At 48.3% G+C, this 15,060-nt stretch overlaps 1 protein-coding gene across 1 annotated transcript in view; it reads left to right on the forward strand.

Moving 5' to 3' along the window:
* JAKMIP3 (Janus kinase and microtubule interacting protein 3) overlaps positions 1-15,060 on the forward strand; it is a 39,419-nt gene that overhangs the window by 10,062 nt on the left and 14,297 nt on the right. The window contains exons 2-5 of the mRNA XM_042863740.1: positions 5,403-5,584; positions 7,985-8,482; positions 13,042-13,257; positions 14,868-14,987. Coding sequence (XP_042719674.1) covers positions 5,462-5,584; positions 7,985-8,482; positions 13,042-13,257; positions 14,868-14,987 — 957 coding nt within the window. The 5' untranslated portion in view covers positions 5,403-5,461. The remainder of the gene's footprint in view (positions 1-5,402; positions 5,585-7,984; positions 8,483-13,041; positions 13,258-14,867; positions 14,988-15,060) is intronic.

Here is a 15,060-nt window from a genome sequence, read left to right on the forward strand (position 1 = left end):
GGTGGCAAAACTGTGCTGAATTTATCAGATAGATTAGGGCTAAAACTTAAGTCTTCATGAAAATTAGGAAAAATTTGTGGTAACATCCTTGGAAGTTTCTGTTGCAGAGTCCAGAAAATGAGAGCCTGGGTTACAGTGCTGGGCTGTGTGAGCTGATAGTTGGCATCCTCTGTCAGGTGTGGGGGCTGCTCCAAGCTGAGAAGAGATTAAAAGAGCAAAAGAGCCTCTTTATCATGAGAGCCTATAGGCAGAGTGCAAAAGTTTGTTCTGCTTAAAATATTGGTACAAATATGGTTTGGAGTTGAGGGAGGGCAGATTGAGGTTGGATGTCAGGGGGAAGTTCTTTGCTATGAGAGTGGTGAGGTGCTGGAACAGCTGCCCAGAGAGGCTGTGATGCCCCGTCCATCCCTGGAAGTGTTCAAGGCCATTGGATGGGGCCCTGGGCAGCCTGGGCTGCTATGAAATGTGGAGGTTGGTGGCCCTGCATGTGGTGGGGGGGGTTGGAGATTCATGATCGTTGGGGTCCCTTCCAACCTGGGCCATTCTATGATTCCATGATACGCTGGGTTGCAATTTACTCATTTATTTTAAGTTGTGGTGAAACCTTGATTTCAGAAACTGTTATCTAGAAAACATGTTTTCCAATTAGCCTTGATGTCTGGATTCCAAGTCAGGAGCCAAAAGAATGACGAGTCCTTGCTGGAGGCAGCGTATGATGCATTATTAATGCTATTTTCAATATCAAACGTGTCAGGAATCATACACATACTATATTCTCCCAGCATCAAAAATACGAAGGCCTTATTGCTGATAGATCTTAAAGATGCCCCGCTACAGAACTTGCTGGAAAAAAAAGGAAATCTACCCATGTGACAAGGCTCTGTCACAGGCAGTGCTTCCTGCCCGTTCTTTCCCAGGACCACAAGCTCCATGTCCTGCCATGCTGCCTGCTGTCCCAGTTGTGCACACCCCAGCTCGGCCCCTTGGAGCACTGCTCACCTGCAGCTGTCAGAGCAGAACAGAGCCAGCAGGGAATGACTGGTTTGCATTCCTTCTCCAGAAAGGAAAACTCTTTGGTGGTTTTAAACTGAGACAGGAGAGGTTGAGGTTGGATATGAGGAGGAAGTTTTTCATCCAGAGGGTGGTGAGGCACTGGCACAGGTTGCCCAAGGAGGCTGTGGATGCCCCATCCCTGCAGGCATCCAAGGCCAGGCTGGATGTGGCTCTGGGCAGCCTGGGCTGCTGGTTGGTGACCTGCACACAGCAGGGGGTTGGAACTGGATGAGCATTGTGCTCCTTTGCAACCCAGGCCATTCTGTGATTCTGTGATGATATCATTGTACGGATGATGCTGTTACCTTGGAAATATTTTTATGGGTTCTTTTTCTCCCAGTATTTGGGAGCAATATGCCCCCACGCCTGGCCCTGTCCCAGCAGCCTGCAGATGGCTGATGTGCAGGCAGGCACGCACCAGCCGGCACCGCTGTCTCAGTGTTACAAGGCCACAAGGTTTTGAAACACAAATAACCACTTTCATACTCTGCAACAATGATGCTTGTTCCCCAGCAGGCACAGAAGCTCAGGGCTGTCACTAGAAAGCTGCCACACTCAGTTCAGACCAGTTTCCCATTATATCTCCAGGGAAAGCAGGGCTGCTTTTCCTGAGTGCCCCGTTCTGAGCTGTGTGATCCCTTCCTGATCGCTGGAACGGCAAACGCTGCAGGGCTGCTCTGTGTGTAGAGCAGCCCATAATGACACTGCTTTGGGGTTTTCCCTTTAATCCCTTACACTGCGTGTGTCAGCCTGAGAAGCCCACAAGTGGGCAGGTCCGTGGTTGGTGCTGTGTGTCTTCGTTTGCCCTCCCTGCCGCTGTCTTCATGGATAAGCAGCAACAAGGGAATGGGGTTTTGTAACGTTGTGGTGCCTCTGCTCTGTCTCACACAAAGTCTCTGCTGTAAATTCCAGCAGGGTTTTTGCTGCTTTGCTCTCTGAATCAGTGTCCTCACAGGTGAACAGCAGCTCAGGTTATGTCCCTTACTGAATGAAGGCAAAACTAAAGTGAAGTGAAAAGCAAAACTAAAGTAAAGTGAAACCATACAAGGGAGCATTTAGCAATGCTGACATGGCCCAGTCCTCGGTCGCAGGCTGATTTTCCTTCCCTCTCTCCTCCTTCTCAGGGAAGGACACAGACTCAGGTCTGTAGCAGGGCAGGGAGCACCTCTTTCTCTGTGTGCTCCAGGGTCCACATTTTCCATGTCAGGAGGGATGTTCTTCCATGACAGGAGGAGAAATTCTTTACAGAGAGAGTGGTGAGGTGCTGGAACAGCTGCCCAGAGAGGCTGTGATGCCCCGTCCATCCCTGGAGGTGTTCAAGGCCAGGTTGGATGGGGCCCTGGGCAGCCTGAGCTGGCATGAAATGTGGAGGTTGGTGGCCCTGCATGTGGCAGGGGATTTGGAGCTTCATGATCCTTGAGGTCCCTTCCAACCCTGGCCATTCTGTGATTCTGTATGTGCAGGGCATCCCACCAGCCTGGGCCAGGGCCTGGGGGTCTGCACTCTGTCATACCCAATAATACATCCTGCTGTAGCTCTGCACAGATCTACATCTCATGTACCCATGTTTCCTCTGGGAAGCTGGAGAAGCACAATTCTTTTCGTGTGCTTTCCTCTGGGAAACCTTCCCTGCCTCCCTCACAAGTTTCAGAGCTTGCAGTGTGCCTGCAGAGTGGCTTCTCCATCGTGCTGCAGCTCTCAGTGCCAGCAGTACCTGTGCAGAGATCGTTACCAAGGCTGATCAAATTCTGATTATCTGCATCCCTTAATCCTCTGATGTTTTCCTTGGCTACATTCAAGATTAATCGTTATATCCTTTCTTCAGCCTTAAAGATTTAATTAAAAGAGAAAAAGAGTCGTCAATTTCTGCGTAGTTTTTCAGAACCAGTCTTATTACAGTAAGTAGTGGTGAGGCAGCACATTTTTCTCTGGGAAATCTTGTTAAAACCTTAGCATTCCAGATTGGAAGCTCCCGATGGCAGCTCCATGCCTGCACTGATCTGATGGGAGCCTGTGGGATCTGCACTCCAGTTCTGTGCCCATCCGTTGTCACCTCCCTTGTGTTACGGGACGTGTTGTGCAACCAGAGCTGAGCTGGCAGAAAACTTCTCACTCTGATTCCTGGGGGAATGGATGCCACATGTGGGCAGCCCCATCTGGGCCAAAAGTGGCCACCCGTGGGCTCAGGGCAGCTCCCAGCTTTCCAGGCTCCTATGGGACAGAGCAGAACAGGCTAATCGTAGCTCATGTTGTCACCCTGGGGGTGTCAGACAGCTCTGTGCTGTGACCGTGTGCTGTCCCCCAAAGCAGCTGCTGGGCTCGTGCTCCTTCTACTGTGCCTCTATTAACAGTTTTGCCCTTTGCTTTCTTGTTCCAGTTTCTTCAGTTTGCTTTCTGTAAACAAGCAAACGTTCTTGTAGTTTTTGCCCTTCAGAAGTAGAGGTTCTGATGTAAGTTATTCTGACAAATCACTGTGTCATTAAATCTGTTATTTCTCTGACATTCACATATAAGCAGTTAAAATTGGATTACGCTGCTTCTCATTTCCCAGGGTTGTGGAGCAGCCAGACTCCACTGACTGCAGCCATCGCTGCAACATATTGTTTAAGAAAGTCGTCATACACATAAATGCCTCATTCATCTCAGAAGGTGGAATTCAGTGCCATGGGCTATGGACTGCCCCATTTTCTGCTTGAAGATACCTCTGTTCTCGAGCCGTCACTGACGCAGTGTATCTTCTTACAGAAACAAGCAGGAATTTCAAACGCTAAGGATATCTACACCACCTCTTTAGAGATTTTGTAGCGTGTATCCAACATTTTTTTCATTTTAATTTCTTTGAATTACTAAAAACATGTTGTTTTTTTTTCTGTAGAAAAATGGAGGCTGCAGTCAAACACCACCACAGGAAACAGCAGAGCTAAGGCTGCTCGCACTGCCCTGCTTTGGTCCCCTGGCAGCAGTGCAGCTCTTTCCTCCACCCCTCCACATCCGTGCTCCCCATCACCCAGCAGCTCTGTCCATTTGTTCCCAAACTTGGCCACCTCCCCCAGGTGCTCTCAGCCCTGTTCTAGCTTCTCATCTCGGTTAAATAGCACCAGAGGTGGCTGCCCCTATCTGCTCTTTTCTCCTCATGGATGCAGGTGTTTGCTCTTAGAACATACAGGACTAGGGCTGCTCTACTGTGCTTTTCATTATGAATCAAGATGAATATCTCAGTGCATTCAAAGTCATTGTCTAAAAGCATTTTTATCTGCATTAATAAGGTTAGTGTTAAGGAGTCTGGGAATACTTTTCCAAATGAGAGCTTTCTGTGTATGTTTTATTGTATGAATTCACCAAAATTTGGAAACAAAGCGTTATTTCAAAACAGAAGTGTGGTGACAGTTAAAAATGCATTCCAATGGATTTTGGAACTGATGAATGCATGCAATCTGTCTGCAGTTTGGCTTTATCTTACCAACTTACTTCTCCAGCGAAGCATTTTTCATCAGATTTTTTGTTTTTCTTCAACCTTCAGTTGTGTTCTGAAGCGCCATCCTTTCTGCTCTTTGCTCCCAAACAACAAAACGTGTGCTGGCACAGAGAGCTTCTGGGGCTTTGTGCAACCCCTGCTTGTTCTATAGCTTCTTGCTATTTCTATCACTTTTATTATGTTTACCATTGCTTTCTTAAAGTTATTTGGAGGAAAGCAAACTTTTTTATGTGAGACATTTTTCTGCCCTTACTGGAAGCAGATTTCCCAGCCAGAGCCGTGAGGGTGCCTTGAGACTGGAGGAGGAAGGCCAGGCATTGCTAAGGCTAGGAATGGCATCCGGGATCATTGAGTCCAACCGAGCACAGTCCACATCCTCCGTGCTCTGTGAATGCAAAGTGCAGGTGAATGACGAGATGAACGGTGAGAAACGTTTCAATGACAGCCAGTGGTGTAAACGGTGTGCCGTGCACCCAGCAGTGCAGGCTGAGCTCCAGGGCGGAGCACCTGAGCTGGCGGTGTGAGCTTCGAGTTCCCGAATCCCAGCTCCCACCTCTGCGCTCCTCCCTGCAACGGGAGACGGGAGGAGGAGTGAAAAAGGCCGCAGCAGCTCGTGGCACGGATGGGTTTCCGTGCCTTTGAAGCACCGCTCGGACATCATGGGGCGAGATGCCGGCACACTGCCCGTCCTTTGACGCCTCGTGGCGGCAAACCCGTATTTATCAGAAATGTTTATTGACCATAAACCTGGCTGAGGATGGGCACAGGGCGGTGGTGCGCAGCCCGGGCAGAGCCCCGCAGTGCCCACAGGGGACACCGGCGCCCGGCAGCGCTGCCCAGCCCTGCACTCACACGTCTGCTTCCCTCCCTGCAGGCGGCTGAGAAGATGTAGCGCCGGAGGAGCAGCACCGCAGGGGGACGCGGGGCCGCACCATGTCGAGGAGGGGCAGCAGCCGCGCCAGGCCCGATGCCTTGGCCGCCCTGCAGGCCGCCAACGAGGAGCTGCGGGCCAAGCTCACCGACATCCAGATCGAGCTCCAGCAGGAGAAGAGCAAGGTGTGCTTCCTTCCCACCCCTCTCGGCCCTCCGCCTCGCGCGCAGCCCGTTGCCGTGCCTTGGGAAACACGTGGCCAACGGGGATCGACCGTGTGTGAAGCGAGCTGGCCCGTTCCCATCCAGCTCGGAAGCGGTTCCCCCGTGCTGCAGCACAAGGCGCCCCGCTCCCAAACCGGAGCCGCGGCCCCGCGGCAGCCATCAGCCCTGCGTGGCCGCCGGGACGCAGCCCCGCTAGAGGCACGCAGTGCCCGCGAGCACAGCGCTGTGCTCTGCATCAATCGGCCCCGAGATCTGACGCTGGAGGCTACGATTCTAATTTTTAAGGAAGTTGGCCAAGGCAACACACACACATACGTTTCAGTAGGGCGGCAACCAATAATTCCGTGGTGAAGCAGAGTCTGCAGCTTTAAGAACAAGGACGCTGCTTTCCATCCCGCTGCCATCCCCTTTTTGATACAAGGCTTCTCATCGTAGCTTCTATTGAGTTCCTGCTGCAGTTTTGAACTGAAATATCATTTGACCCTTCTGTGGTCGGGTACATTTTGTTATTTGCAATGCAGAATTCATCTCTGAAAAAGCACCTGATGAAATTCTGCTGTTTGGGGCTTCCCAGCAGCTGTCGCCAGGCTTTCTGTACTTCCCTGCATGTGCAGGCAGCTGCATTCAGGTCTGTGCCTGAGCAGCCCCATGGGATGTGGCAGGAGGGCTTCTTCAGAGACCCAGCCAGAAAGTAGAGGGCTCAGACTTCTCTGGAAGGTGCTGGCTAATTCTTAGGTGTGTATGAAACATAATTCTGTCCATAGCTTGTATCACAGACATGTTAGTCCAGTTTCTGAGCATTTGCCTCATGTGGTGTTTGGATGCTTAGTTCACTTGGGCTTTGTGCTTCTTGCAGAAATTTATAACATTTACATGTCAGCTAATGCTTCTTGGGCACTAAATCAGGCAAATTGAAGTCTCTGAGACCGCAAGGGATTGTTAAAATATACAGATATTGCCACTAAGGCTGACTTCTTGACAAAGTCTTTTCTATCAAGCTGTCAGGATTCCTTTTCTCCTATTCACAAATTACTTTCTTCCAGTTCTCTGTAACATTGCAGTTTTTCCTTTGCAGCCGCAGTGTTTAGTTCTATAGAGTGCTCTCATTTGGGAGACAGACTTAGACATATTCTTAGCAAGGAAGCCTTATTGTGTCACCATAGGAAGACAAACACAGCTTCGCTAAAAAGAATTGACCTGACCTTTTTTTTCCCAGTAAGTAAATAATTATAAAGTACCGAATATTCATTTCCTAATCTTGGCATTTGAATATATGCACAGACTGATCTGATAAACAACTTGGAGCAGAAAAGAGAGCAAATGGAATTGCACTCCCTGCCACTGAGCAAACCTGCTCAAGGAGGTGGTCACGTATGCAAACGCCACAAGTGCTACAGCAGATACATGCTGGAATACACTGCACTGCAACGCCTGCCGCTGTGCCAAACCTGCTCCCGCTGAGGTGGATATTGTCCCTTAGGACCTGTGGCACACTGGTACCCCAGGACACCACTGGTGGCTGCTGCCAGCAGTACCAGCTCTCCCGGTGCGTGTTCAAGTGTAACCCCCCATGCACACAGCTGCATTCACTGCTACTGTGGTCAGAATTAAAGGAAAGGATCTCTGACTTAGTGCCTCATTGAAGTGCACTGGTTCATAGCCACAGCACACAGAGGACCAGTTGCATTTGAAGAGTTTTATCCATTGCCACCACCAGTTTTGGTTACGTGGAGCTACACTGGCTCTGGTAGCTACATGGTGAACATTTGGTGCTTCCATGGGAGGGGTTGGATCCTGTTAGGGCTGTAACAAATGTGATCCTGGTGTTTCTGGTGTGCCTGGAATCACATACAGCCCTGAGACCCCCGGCTGCACTGGGGGGCAGCTCTCGAGGGCCCCATCAGAGCCCCAGACCTGGAGTCCAGCAGCACTGCAGATGGGAAGCACAAAGAACCTTTCCCACAAATCATAAAGGCCTTCTCCTTGAGGAAAAGAGTTTTGTATTGTGCATTTTGTTCAAATGAAATGCCTCAAGAGAGGAAATTTCTCTTTTTGAAGCATACAGCATGAAGGCAGGGGGAGCAGTGAGGTCTGCTAAGGGATGGATCTGATGCCAGAGCAGCCGAGGCAGTGCCTGCTGATCCCATTGGTACCCAAAAGCTCTTCTGAAAAGGGTTCCTAAAGCACCTGAGATAAAGGACGTTTGTACTCCTGCATTGGTAGCACCAGCTCTCCCAGGCACAGATGTAAAACATTAGGTGTGATACAATAATGTGATCCATATCTGTCCTAGATTATCTCAGAATTTCTGGTAATCATTTTGTTCGTAAAAATGCTGCTCTTGTTTGGTTTTCCATGCAGGTCAGCAAGTTGGAGAGAGAGAAGAATCAGGAGGTGAAGCAAATCAAAGAGCACGAGCAGCACAAAAGCACAGTGGTGGTCACAGAGCTCAAAGTCAAACTTCACGAAGAGAAAATGAAGGAGCTCCAAGCTGTTCGGGAAGCACTTCTGAGACAGCACGAGGCCGAACTGCTCAGAGTAATAAAAATTAAAGATAACGAGATCCAGAGACTCCAGGCCCTGCTGACTGCTGTGCGCGACGGGGCTCCCGACAAGGTGAAAACCGTGCTGCTCACAGAGGCCAAGGAGGAGGCCAAGAGGGGCTTCGAGGTAGAGAAAATAAAAATGCAGCAGGAAATTTCGGAACTTAAGGGGGCTAAGAAACAAGTGGAGGAGGCTCTGACTATGGTCATCCAAGCTGACAAGATTAAAGCCGCAGAGATAAGGAGCGTGTATCACCTGCACCAAGAGGAAATCACCAGGATTAAGAGGGAGTGTGAGAGGGAAATCCGCAGGCTGGTATGTGTTGCTGTCTGTACCGGTGCTTTTACTAACTCTTTTGTTATTGATAGCGGTTCAATGAAAGTGCTGGGCTGCTTAGATGCATGAGGATGGGCAACCAAACTTTTGGAGCTTACTCCAGACCCATTTTCTGATTGCTAATAGTGATGTCCAAATGTCTTTTTTTAAACCTGCTATGGGATGATTTTGTGTGGAGCTTCTTTTTACCTCTGTCAGTGCTTATTGGTACAAGCCATGTTTCAGATGTGAGGAACAGGCCTTTTGTTGCCAGCTGTGTGAGGGGAATCCCACAAAATAGCCATGCTTTTTGGCCTCCTGCAGCCTTTCATCCCTTTCCCCCCTCTCTTTCCCCACCCTTTGCTCCTCACTGACCGACTTCCATCCCTCCCCATTGCTGGTTCCTGTAAACATTCCATAACAAGCTGTATGCAATCCCAACATGCTGTTTTCTCCCATCCTAGAGTCCTGAGCCCTGCAGCCTGGAGGTGATGACCCCACCACTCTGCAGGGTGCTCAGGAGGAATTCTCCCCTCTGCGTCCCCCCTCAGTGGCTTTCCCCCAGGGCAGACAGTGACAGTCCCTCTCCGTGGACCCATCTGAGCCTTGCTGCATCTGTGTGTTTCAATCAGCTCGTCAGACCATTTGAGTTTCAGCTACAACAGATTGGATCTCAAAAGCTACACACCAACAGCTTCAGAATACAAATCCAATGGACTTGGAAGCTAGCTGGGGATGTTAGAATGTGCCACTTAAAGAAAAACAGGAGAATTCCCCATGGAAGGGAAGTCTTTGCAAGCAAACCTGGCAGCCACCTGCACTTTCTGGAGTTTGGAACAGCTCCTCCTGCACTGGCAGCTGGCTGCTTGCCTTGCCATTCCCCCACAGCCTCTGAGTGCAGCACAGCCCGTCTGCAGGACTCTCTTAACCTTGCTACCATTCCCAAGAACACAGGAACATATTTAGCACCCATACTCCAATGTGGTGTATTTTGGGTTTTCTTTCAGTATTTATTTGATGCTACCATCTTTTGGGGTCTGCCATGTTTTTAAAGGTATGCAGTGTCTCAGGATAAACTCATAAATGTCTCTTCTAACCCATTCTCACTTGAGTATTAAGAAAGCTAAATCAAAGCCAACTAGACCAGCACCAGGAATAAAATGGCCCCATGTGAAGGCAATGCAGTGTGGTCTCTCCATGGAACGCCCTGCAGCACTGCTCTCCCTGTACTCTGCCACCCGCTCTCTCAGAATTCACATTGCTTCTTCCCCTCATATATTATTTTCTTTTAAGATGAGGATGTTAAAACAATTTACAACCAACTGATCTGTCAGTGCTGTTCAAATATCCTGCAGTGTAAGTAATTCTTCTCTAAACATACACTGCTGGATGCATTGATTTAATACATCACAGTGAAAGGATGGCTAATGTACATCCTAAATAAACTTAAGGCATTACAATAAAATCCACGCTAATGGCCTCTAATGTAGAAGTTATAAAATAAATATGTCCTTAGTTATGAAGAACAGAGCGACTGAATGTCATGTTTTCTAAATTGCCTTTGGAAATCAAACTTTTTTTATTCCTGCTTCAATGAATCAGATTATCTAACCGTACTAATTAAATTACACGATGCCATCGCTTTACCAGGCCCTAAGTGCTTCCTGAATGACATCAAGCTCTCTCTGTTCCACTGACTTGACCACAGTTGGTTTCAATGGAGCCGCTGGCACCTCACGGGGGAGGGCCATGATGTTCCAAGCTGGTGTGGTGCTCCGTGGAAAACTCTGTTCTTTATGAAAGGGAAACACTTCTCAAAACCCTCAAACTATTACTGAAAACCAGTTCTCCTGGCTCAGATGCTTCCAAGATGTTAATGTAAAAGACAAGAGTCATATTGCAGACAGTAACAAGTCCATATGGCAACGTCCCTTCTGGTTTCAGTAAACTTCAATTTTTAATTTGTACATTTCAAAACAATGTAAAGCAGCAGATACATGAATTCAGATGCATTCATATGGCCTCCATATGATGCCACCCCACTCAGGAATGCGGGTGCTTTGCAGGGCTGGATCTGACCCAGCCCATCACCATCCATAGAACCATAGAATGGCCTGGATTGAAAAGACCCACAGTGCTCATCCAGTTCCAACCCCCTGCTGTGTGCAGGTCGCCAGCCAGCAGCCCAGGCTGCCCAGAGCCACATCCAGCCTGGCCTTGAATGCCTGCAGGGATGGGGCATCCACAGCCTCCTTGGGCAGCCTGTGCCAGTGTCCATGTGTCAGCAGGGGCGTTGCTGGGCATGCTGCTTTCCCTGGGCACGTCACAAACATTTGGCTGGAGTTCAGTCAGCCTGCAGACAGAGTCCTTCTCTGGCCAGTGTTGTCCCCTCACATTCCCTACCTGCTGGCTGTCCCCTTGCACACCCTGGCTGCTGTCTGGGACACGATGCAGGCAGGGAGGTTGTTAGGGAATGGCTCTGCTGCTCTCACTGACATCTCAGCTGCTGCCCATGGAGGGCTGCCTTTCTTTCACGTGCCTCAAATGCAGGTGTCTGCAGAATTTGCAAAGCCCCAAGAACATCACAAGCAGAAATTTCCCAAGCAGGGAAACCTACATGTAGGTTTTAAAATCATTGTGGAAATAATGAATTTTAAAAGAGCCACGAGGCTTAAGACCAGCTAAGTGTGAAACCGTGCTAGGAACTGCACTGAAGAGCACAAGGAGAGGACAACACGTTGTGCTCCACATGCAATTAGGTTTGCATAACTGGTCTCAGCTGTGCTCATGGCTGGCACTGCTGCCAGGACCTCATCTTCCCCTCCTCTTGATGTCTGTGATGCAAGGAAGAAACGTGCTGGATAACAACTGTAGTGAAATGCTTCCTTCCTTTGGTACTGCTTCCACACCATTTCACTTTAATAGTGAGATGGCAGCATCAAATTGTTTTATGTGCTTCATGAATGTGAATTTCATCCTAAGAAAGGAAATGTGGCCACTGATGCTTCCTCAGCTGTTCACCACATGTTCTTTTAGGTTTTTTTCTAAAACATAGACCACTGCTGAGGCACTGTGTTACAAATCCTTTGCATTTTCTGCTGTATCTTTATTCCTTTTAAAGTGCTGTTTGTGTAGTACCATGACTCTGCTTTCACAAAAATAGAGATAACCACCAACATTCTACCTATTTTAAGCAAATAATCGTTTGATGGTGCATTTTTTCCTTTATGGATCCCTATTGATTTCTATTGATCTCTTTGCTCAATGAAGCTGCAGATGCCTCCTCCCTGGAAGCATTCAAGGCCAGGCTGGATGGGGCTGTGAGCAACCCGGGCTATGGGAGGTGTCCCTGCCTGCAGCAGGGGGTTGGAACTGGATGATCTTTAGGGTCCCTTCCAACTCAAACCAGCCTATGATTCTAACTGTTTAGATATTTAGCAGAAGGGCCTCTACAGACATATCTGAGTCACAGTCAGCAGATCATTGCCTTAATGGAATTCCTGAGAGCACCCATACTAATGTGCAGCTGAGCAGCTCCTGTTTTCAGCATTTTACAAAGAGAACCTGCACTTGTTCCCGGGAGGCAGGGACAACATCCTTGGAGAGATGTGTCCATGTGCTGTGCCATTCTTCCCCAAGTTTTGACACTGTTTTCCAGGTCACAGACAAAGCTATCACAAAGAGATAAACGTGTCAAATCCAGTCCTCGCATAGCAAAGCATTCTTATTTGAGCAGGCCATGTTTTAAAAGCGTCCCTTTAAACAAAATGTGTCCAGCTTCAGAACTGCTTAAAACCTCACTTGCCCAGGATGCACGTGTTGTGCCTGGAGAGCACAGGCGCTTCAGTGGGTGTGCTTCAGCAATCTCGAGCTTCCCAGATCCACTCCCTGTAAGCACAGCTGGCCACCCAGAGGTGTGTGTGTGCACTTAATGCTTCACGTTCACACATTGTGTGTATGAGCACAGTGCAGCTGTGAAGGGCCTGAGGTCGTGCTGCAGCACTGCACACATCTGCAGGCAAATGTCCCAGTGCACAACCGCTTGTCCTTGGCAGCCCTGGCCCCGTCCTGTCTGCACTGCCCCGAGGAGCCCAGGGCTGCCCTGCTGCGGAGATCATCAAGGAAATCACTCAACAGGAAAACTTTTGGGAAGAAAAACCTTTCGAGCATTGACAATGTTCAACTTTTAACTTCTTTCTCTCAAAGTTATTATTTTTTTTATCCCTTTTACTTTTGTTGTTCACTGAAGTGAAGGGGGGTGTTCTGAAGTGGTACTGAAACTGCGGGTTGTCTCCTAACTGCTTTAAGGAAAAACCCCTGAAAAGTTGGGGCGGTCTGTAGAGGCTGTCGGTCGGCCACACGTGCATGCACAATGCTCAGGAGTTACTGAAGCAATGCTGGGTTTGTTCGTTGTCCATTTTTCCTTGCTGTTGTGTTTGCAAGAGGAGGGTTTGTCTTCATGTCCAGGGGTTGGCTCTGTGGCAATGGTTGGGCCGTAGGGCGCTTCGTACGGCCGAGCTGCTGCATGTGTGTGTGATTGTGTTCTGTTCTCCTTATAGATGGAGGAGATTAAGTTTAAAGACAGAGCAGTCTACGTGCTGGAAAGAGAGTTAGGGGTTCAAGCCGGGCATGCCCAGAGACTGCAGCTCCAAAAGGAGGCTTTAGATGAACAACTGTCCCAGATCAAAGAGTCTGACCGGCACCTGGGCAGCCCCAAGCGGGAACTTCCTTATGCAAGTGGTGCAGGAGACGCTTCAGATCATTCGGGAAGCCCCGTAAGCACTTTCACGTGGTTTCACCTAAACAAACGAACGAGCAGAATGACCAAATGACACCAAATGACAGGATCTTGATGAGTGCCCTGCGAGCAACAGCTTTCCCATAGTGACCCAGGGGAAACGGAGAGGCGTTAATTTCTCGCTCTCGTTCATTAGCTGGATGTTTAACATTTCAAACCGAACCAAATTATGGGAGAGCTTTTGCTTGTTTGTCGTTTTGTTTTCTGGTTTCCTTTGTTTGTTTTTGATACCAGGGTGAAAATTTTCCTCTCTCTCTTCTTTCCTTTCCTTACCGTACCATTCTTCTACCACCTGCCTTAATTTGACCGTCTGACACAATTCTTGCCAACAAATGATGCAAATGCTTTCCTAACCAAGTGATGTATGTGTGCTAGCTGTGGGAACTGCTGACAATGTACTGTGCAAGCAGATGTGCAAGGCTGCTTTACAGAGGGAGGCGGGTGAAGGTGCCCGGTGCACAAGCACTGGAAGCCCCGTGTGCCGCACTCCCTGCTCCTCCATCCTCGTGCTGCAATTGCTTTCAGTGGGCCGGAAGGTCAATTAGAAGCCTGTTAACCTCTTCTTTCATATCTCTTTTCTACAACACAATATCCAAAACATGAAATCTTAGTCATCTTTTCACGATGTTGTTTGCTTTTTTTTTTAATTGTAACAACAGCACCTTTCTGCTTTTGCCTTAATTTGCTAACAGCAGAAAGCTTCAGTTAACTAACCTTGTATGTCTCACATTTGCCAATTTTCTCCATTGCTGATTCTCATCAAGATTTCCTTTGCAACAGCCTTAATTTTCTCAGTAGAAGTGTAAATGGTCACACATGAGCAAAGCGATCTATTTTGTTCTTTATCCCAAGCCTCTCCTGCACCTGTTGAATGAGGAATCATAGACCTCCTGAAAGTGCCACCGGGACTGAGAGCACTAATTTGCTTCTTTTGATTTGTGCTCAACTTCTGCCAAACATCAGAATAAGTACAGAGGAGGAAAAAATAGCACGTCACACCTGTAAATAGATGTAACTTTTCTCTGATTCTGAATGAGAGCACCTACCTGTATTTCTCTTCATTTATGAATTGATTTAAGCATTTTCACTCAGATAAACTGCTGTCCCATTTGCTTTACGAGTGACTCTACCCAATAAGGGCCACAGCTTTATGGAAGAGAGCTTATGCAATGGTATAATTGCATGGATTTTCCCCATTTGTATGTCAGTACTTCTGATACCATCTTATAACAAAGTCCTTGGAGTGGGTGACGTGTCTGAAACACTCAGTTCAACAGTGGCATACATTGGAAACACTGCCTTGTTTTTTTATGTTTTCTTTTCTATTTCCAAGTTCAGCATTTGCCACCTTGTATTTGCATATACATACTTTGCATTTGCATACTTTGTTACATTTTCACTCTTGCCTTTCCATCGGTCCCATCTTGCAGCTCTCAGTGGTCAGCTCCACTAAGGCGTACCTTACACTCTTCCATCTGATAGCTTTGAAATATTTGGATTCGGGATAAAAAGGAGGCTGAGCTTTGCATAACACTGCTATTCCCTGCGCACTTATGAGCAGTTATTTGCAGTTGATCTTTGTTTTAGGAACAGCAGTTGGATGAAAAGGATGCCCGGCGCTTCCAACTGAAAATCGCCGAGCTGAGCGCCATCATCAGGAAGCTGGAGGACCGCAATGCACTGCTGTCGGAGGAGAGGAACGAGCTGGTGAGCTGCTGGGATGGGCACTGCGCTGCTACAGCACTGATCACACTGATTTTTGCTTACAAAACGGTGTCTT

The sequence above is a fragment of the Lagopus leucura genome, unplaced genomic scaffold (genome assembly GCF_019238085.1).
Source record: "Lagopus leucura isolate 7727_CA_CO unplaced genomic scaffold, USGS_WTPT01 Super-Scaffold_741, whole genome shotgun sequence".
Classification (NCBI taxonomy): Eukaryota; Metazoa; Chordata; class Aves; order Galliformes; family Phasianidae; genus Lagopus; species Lagopus leucura.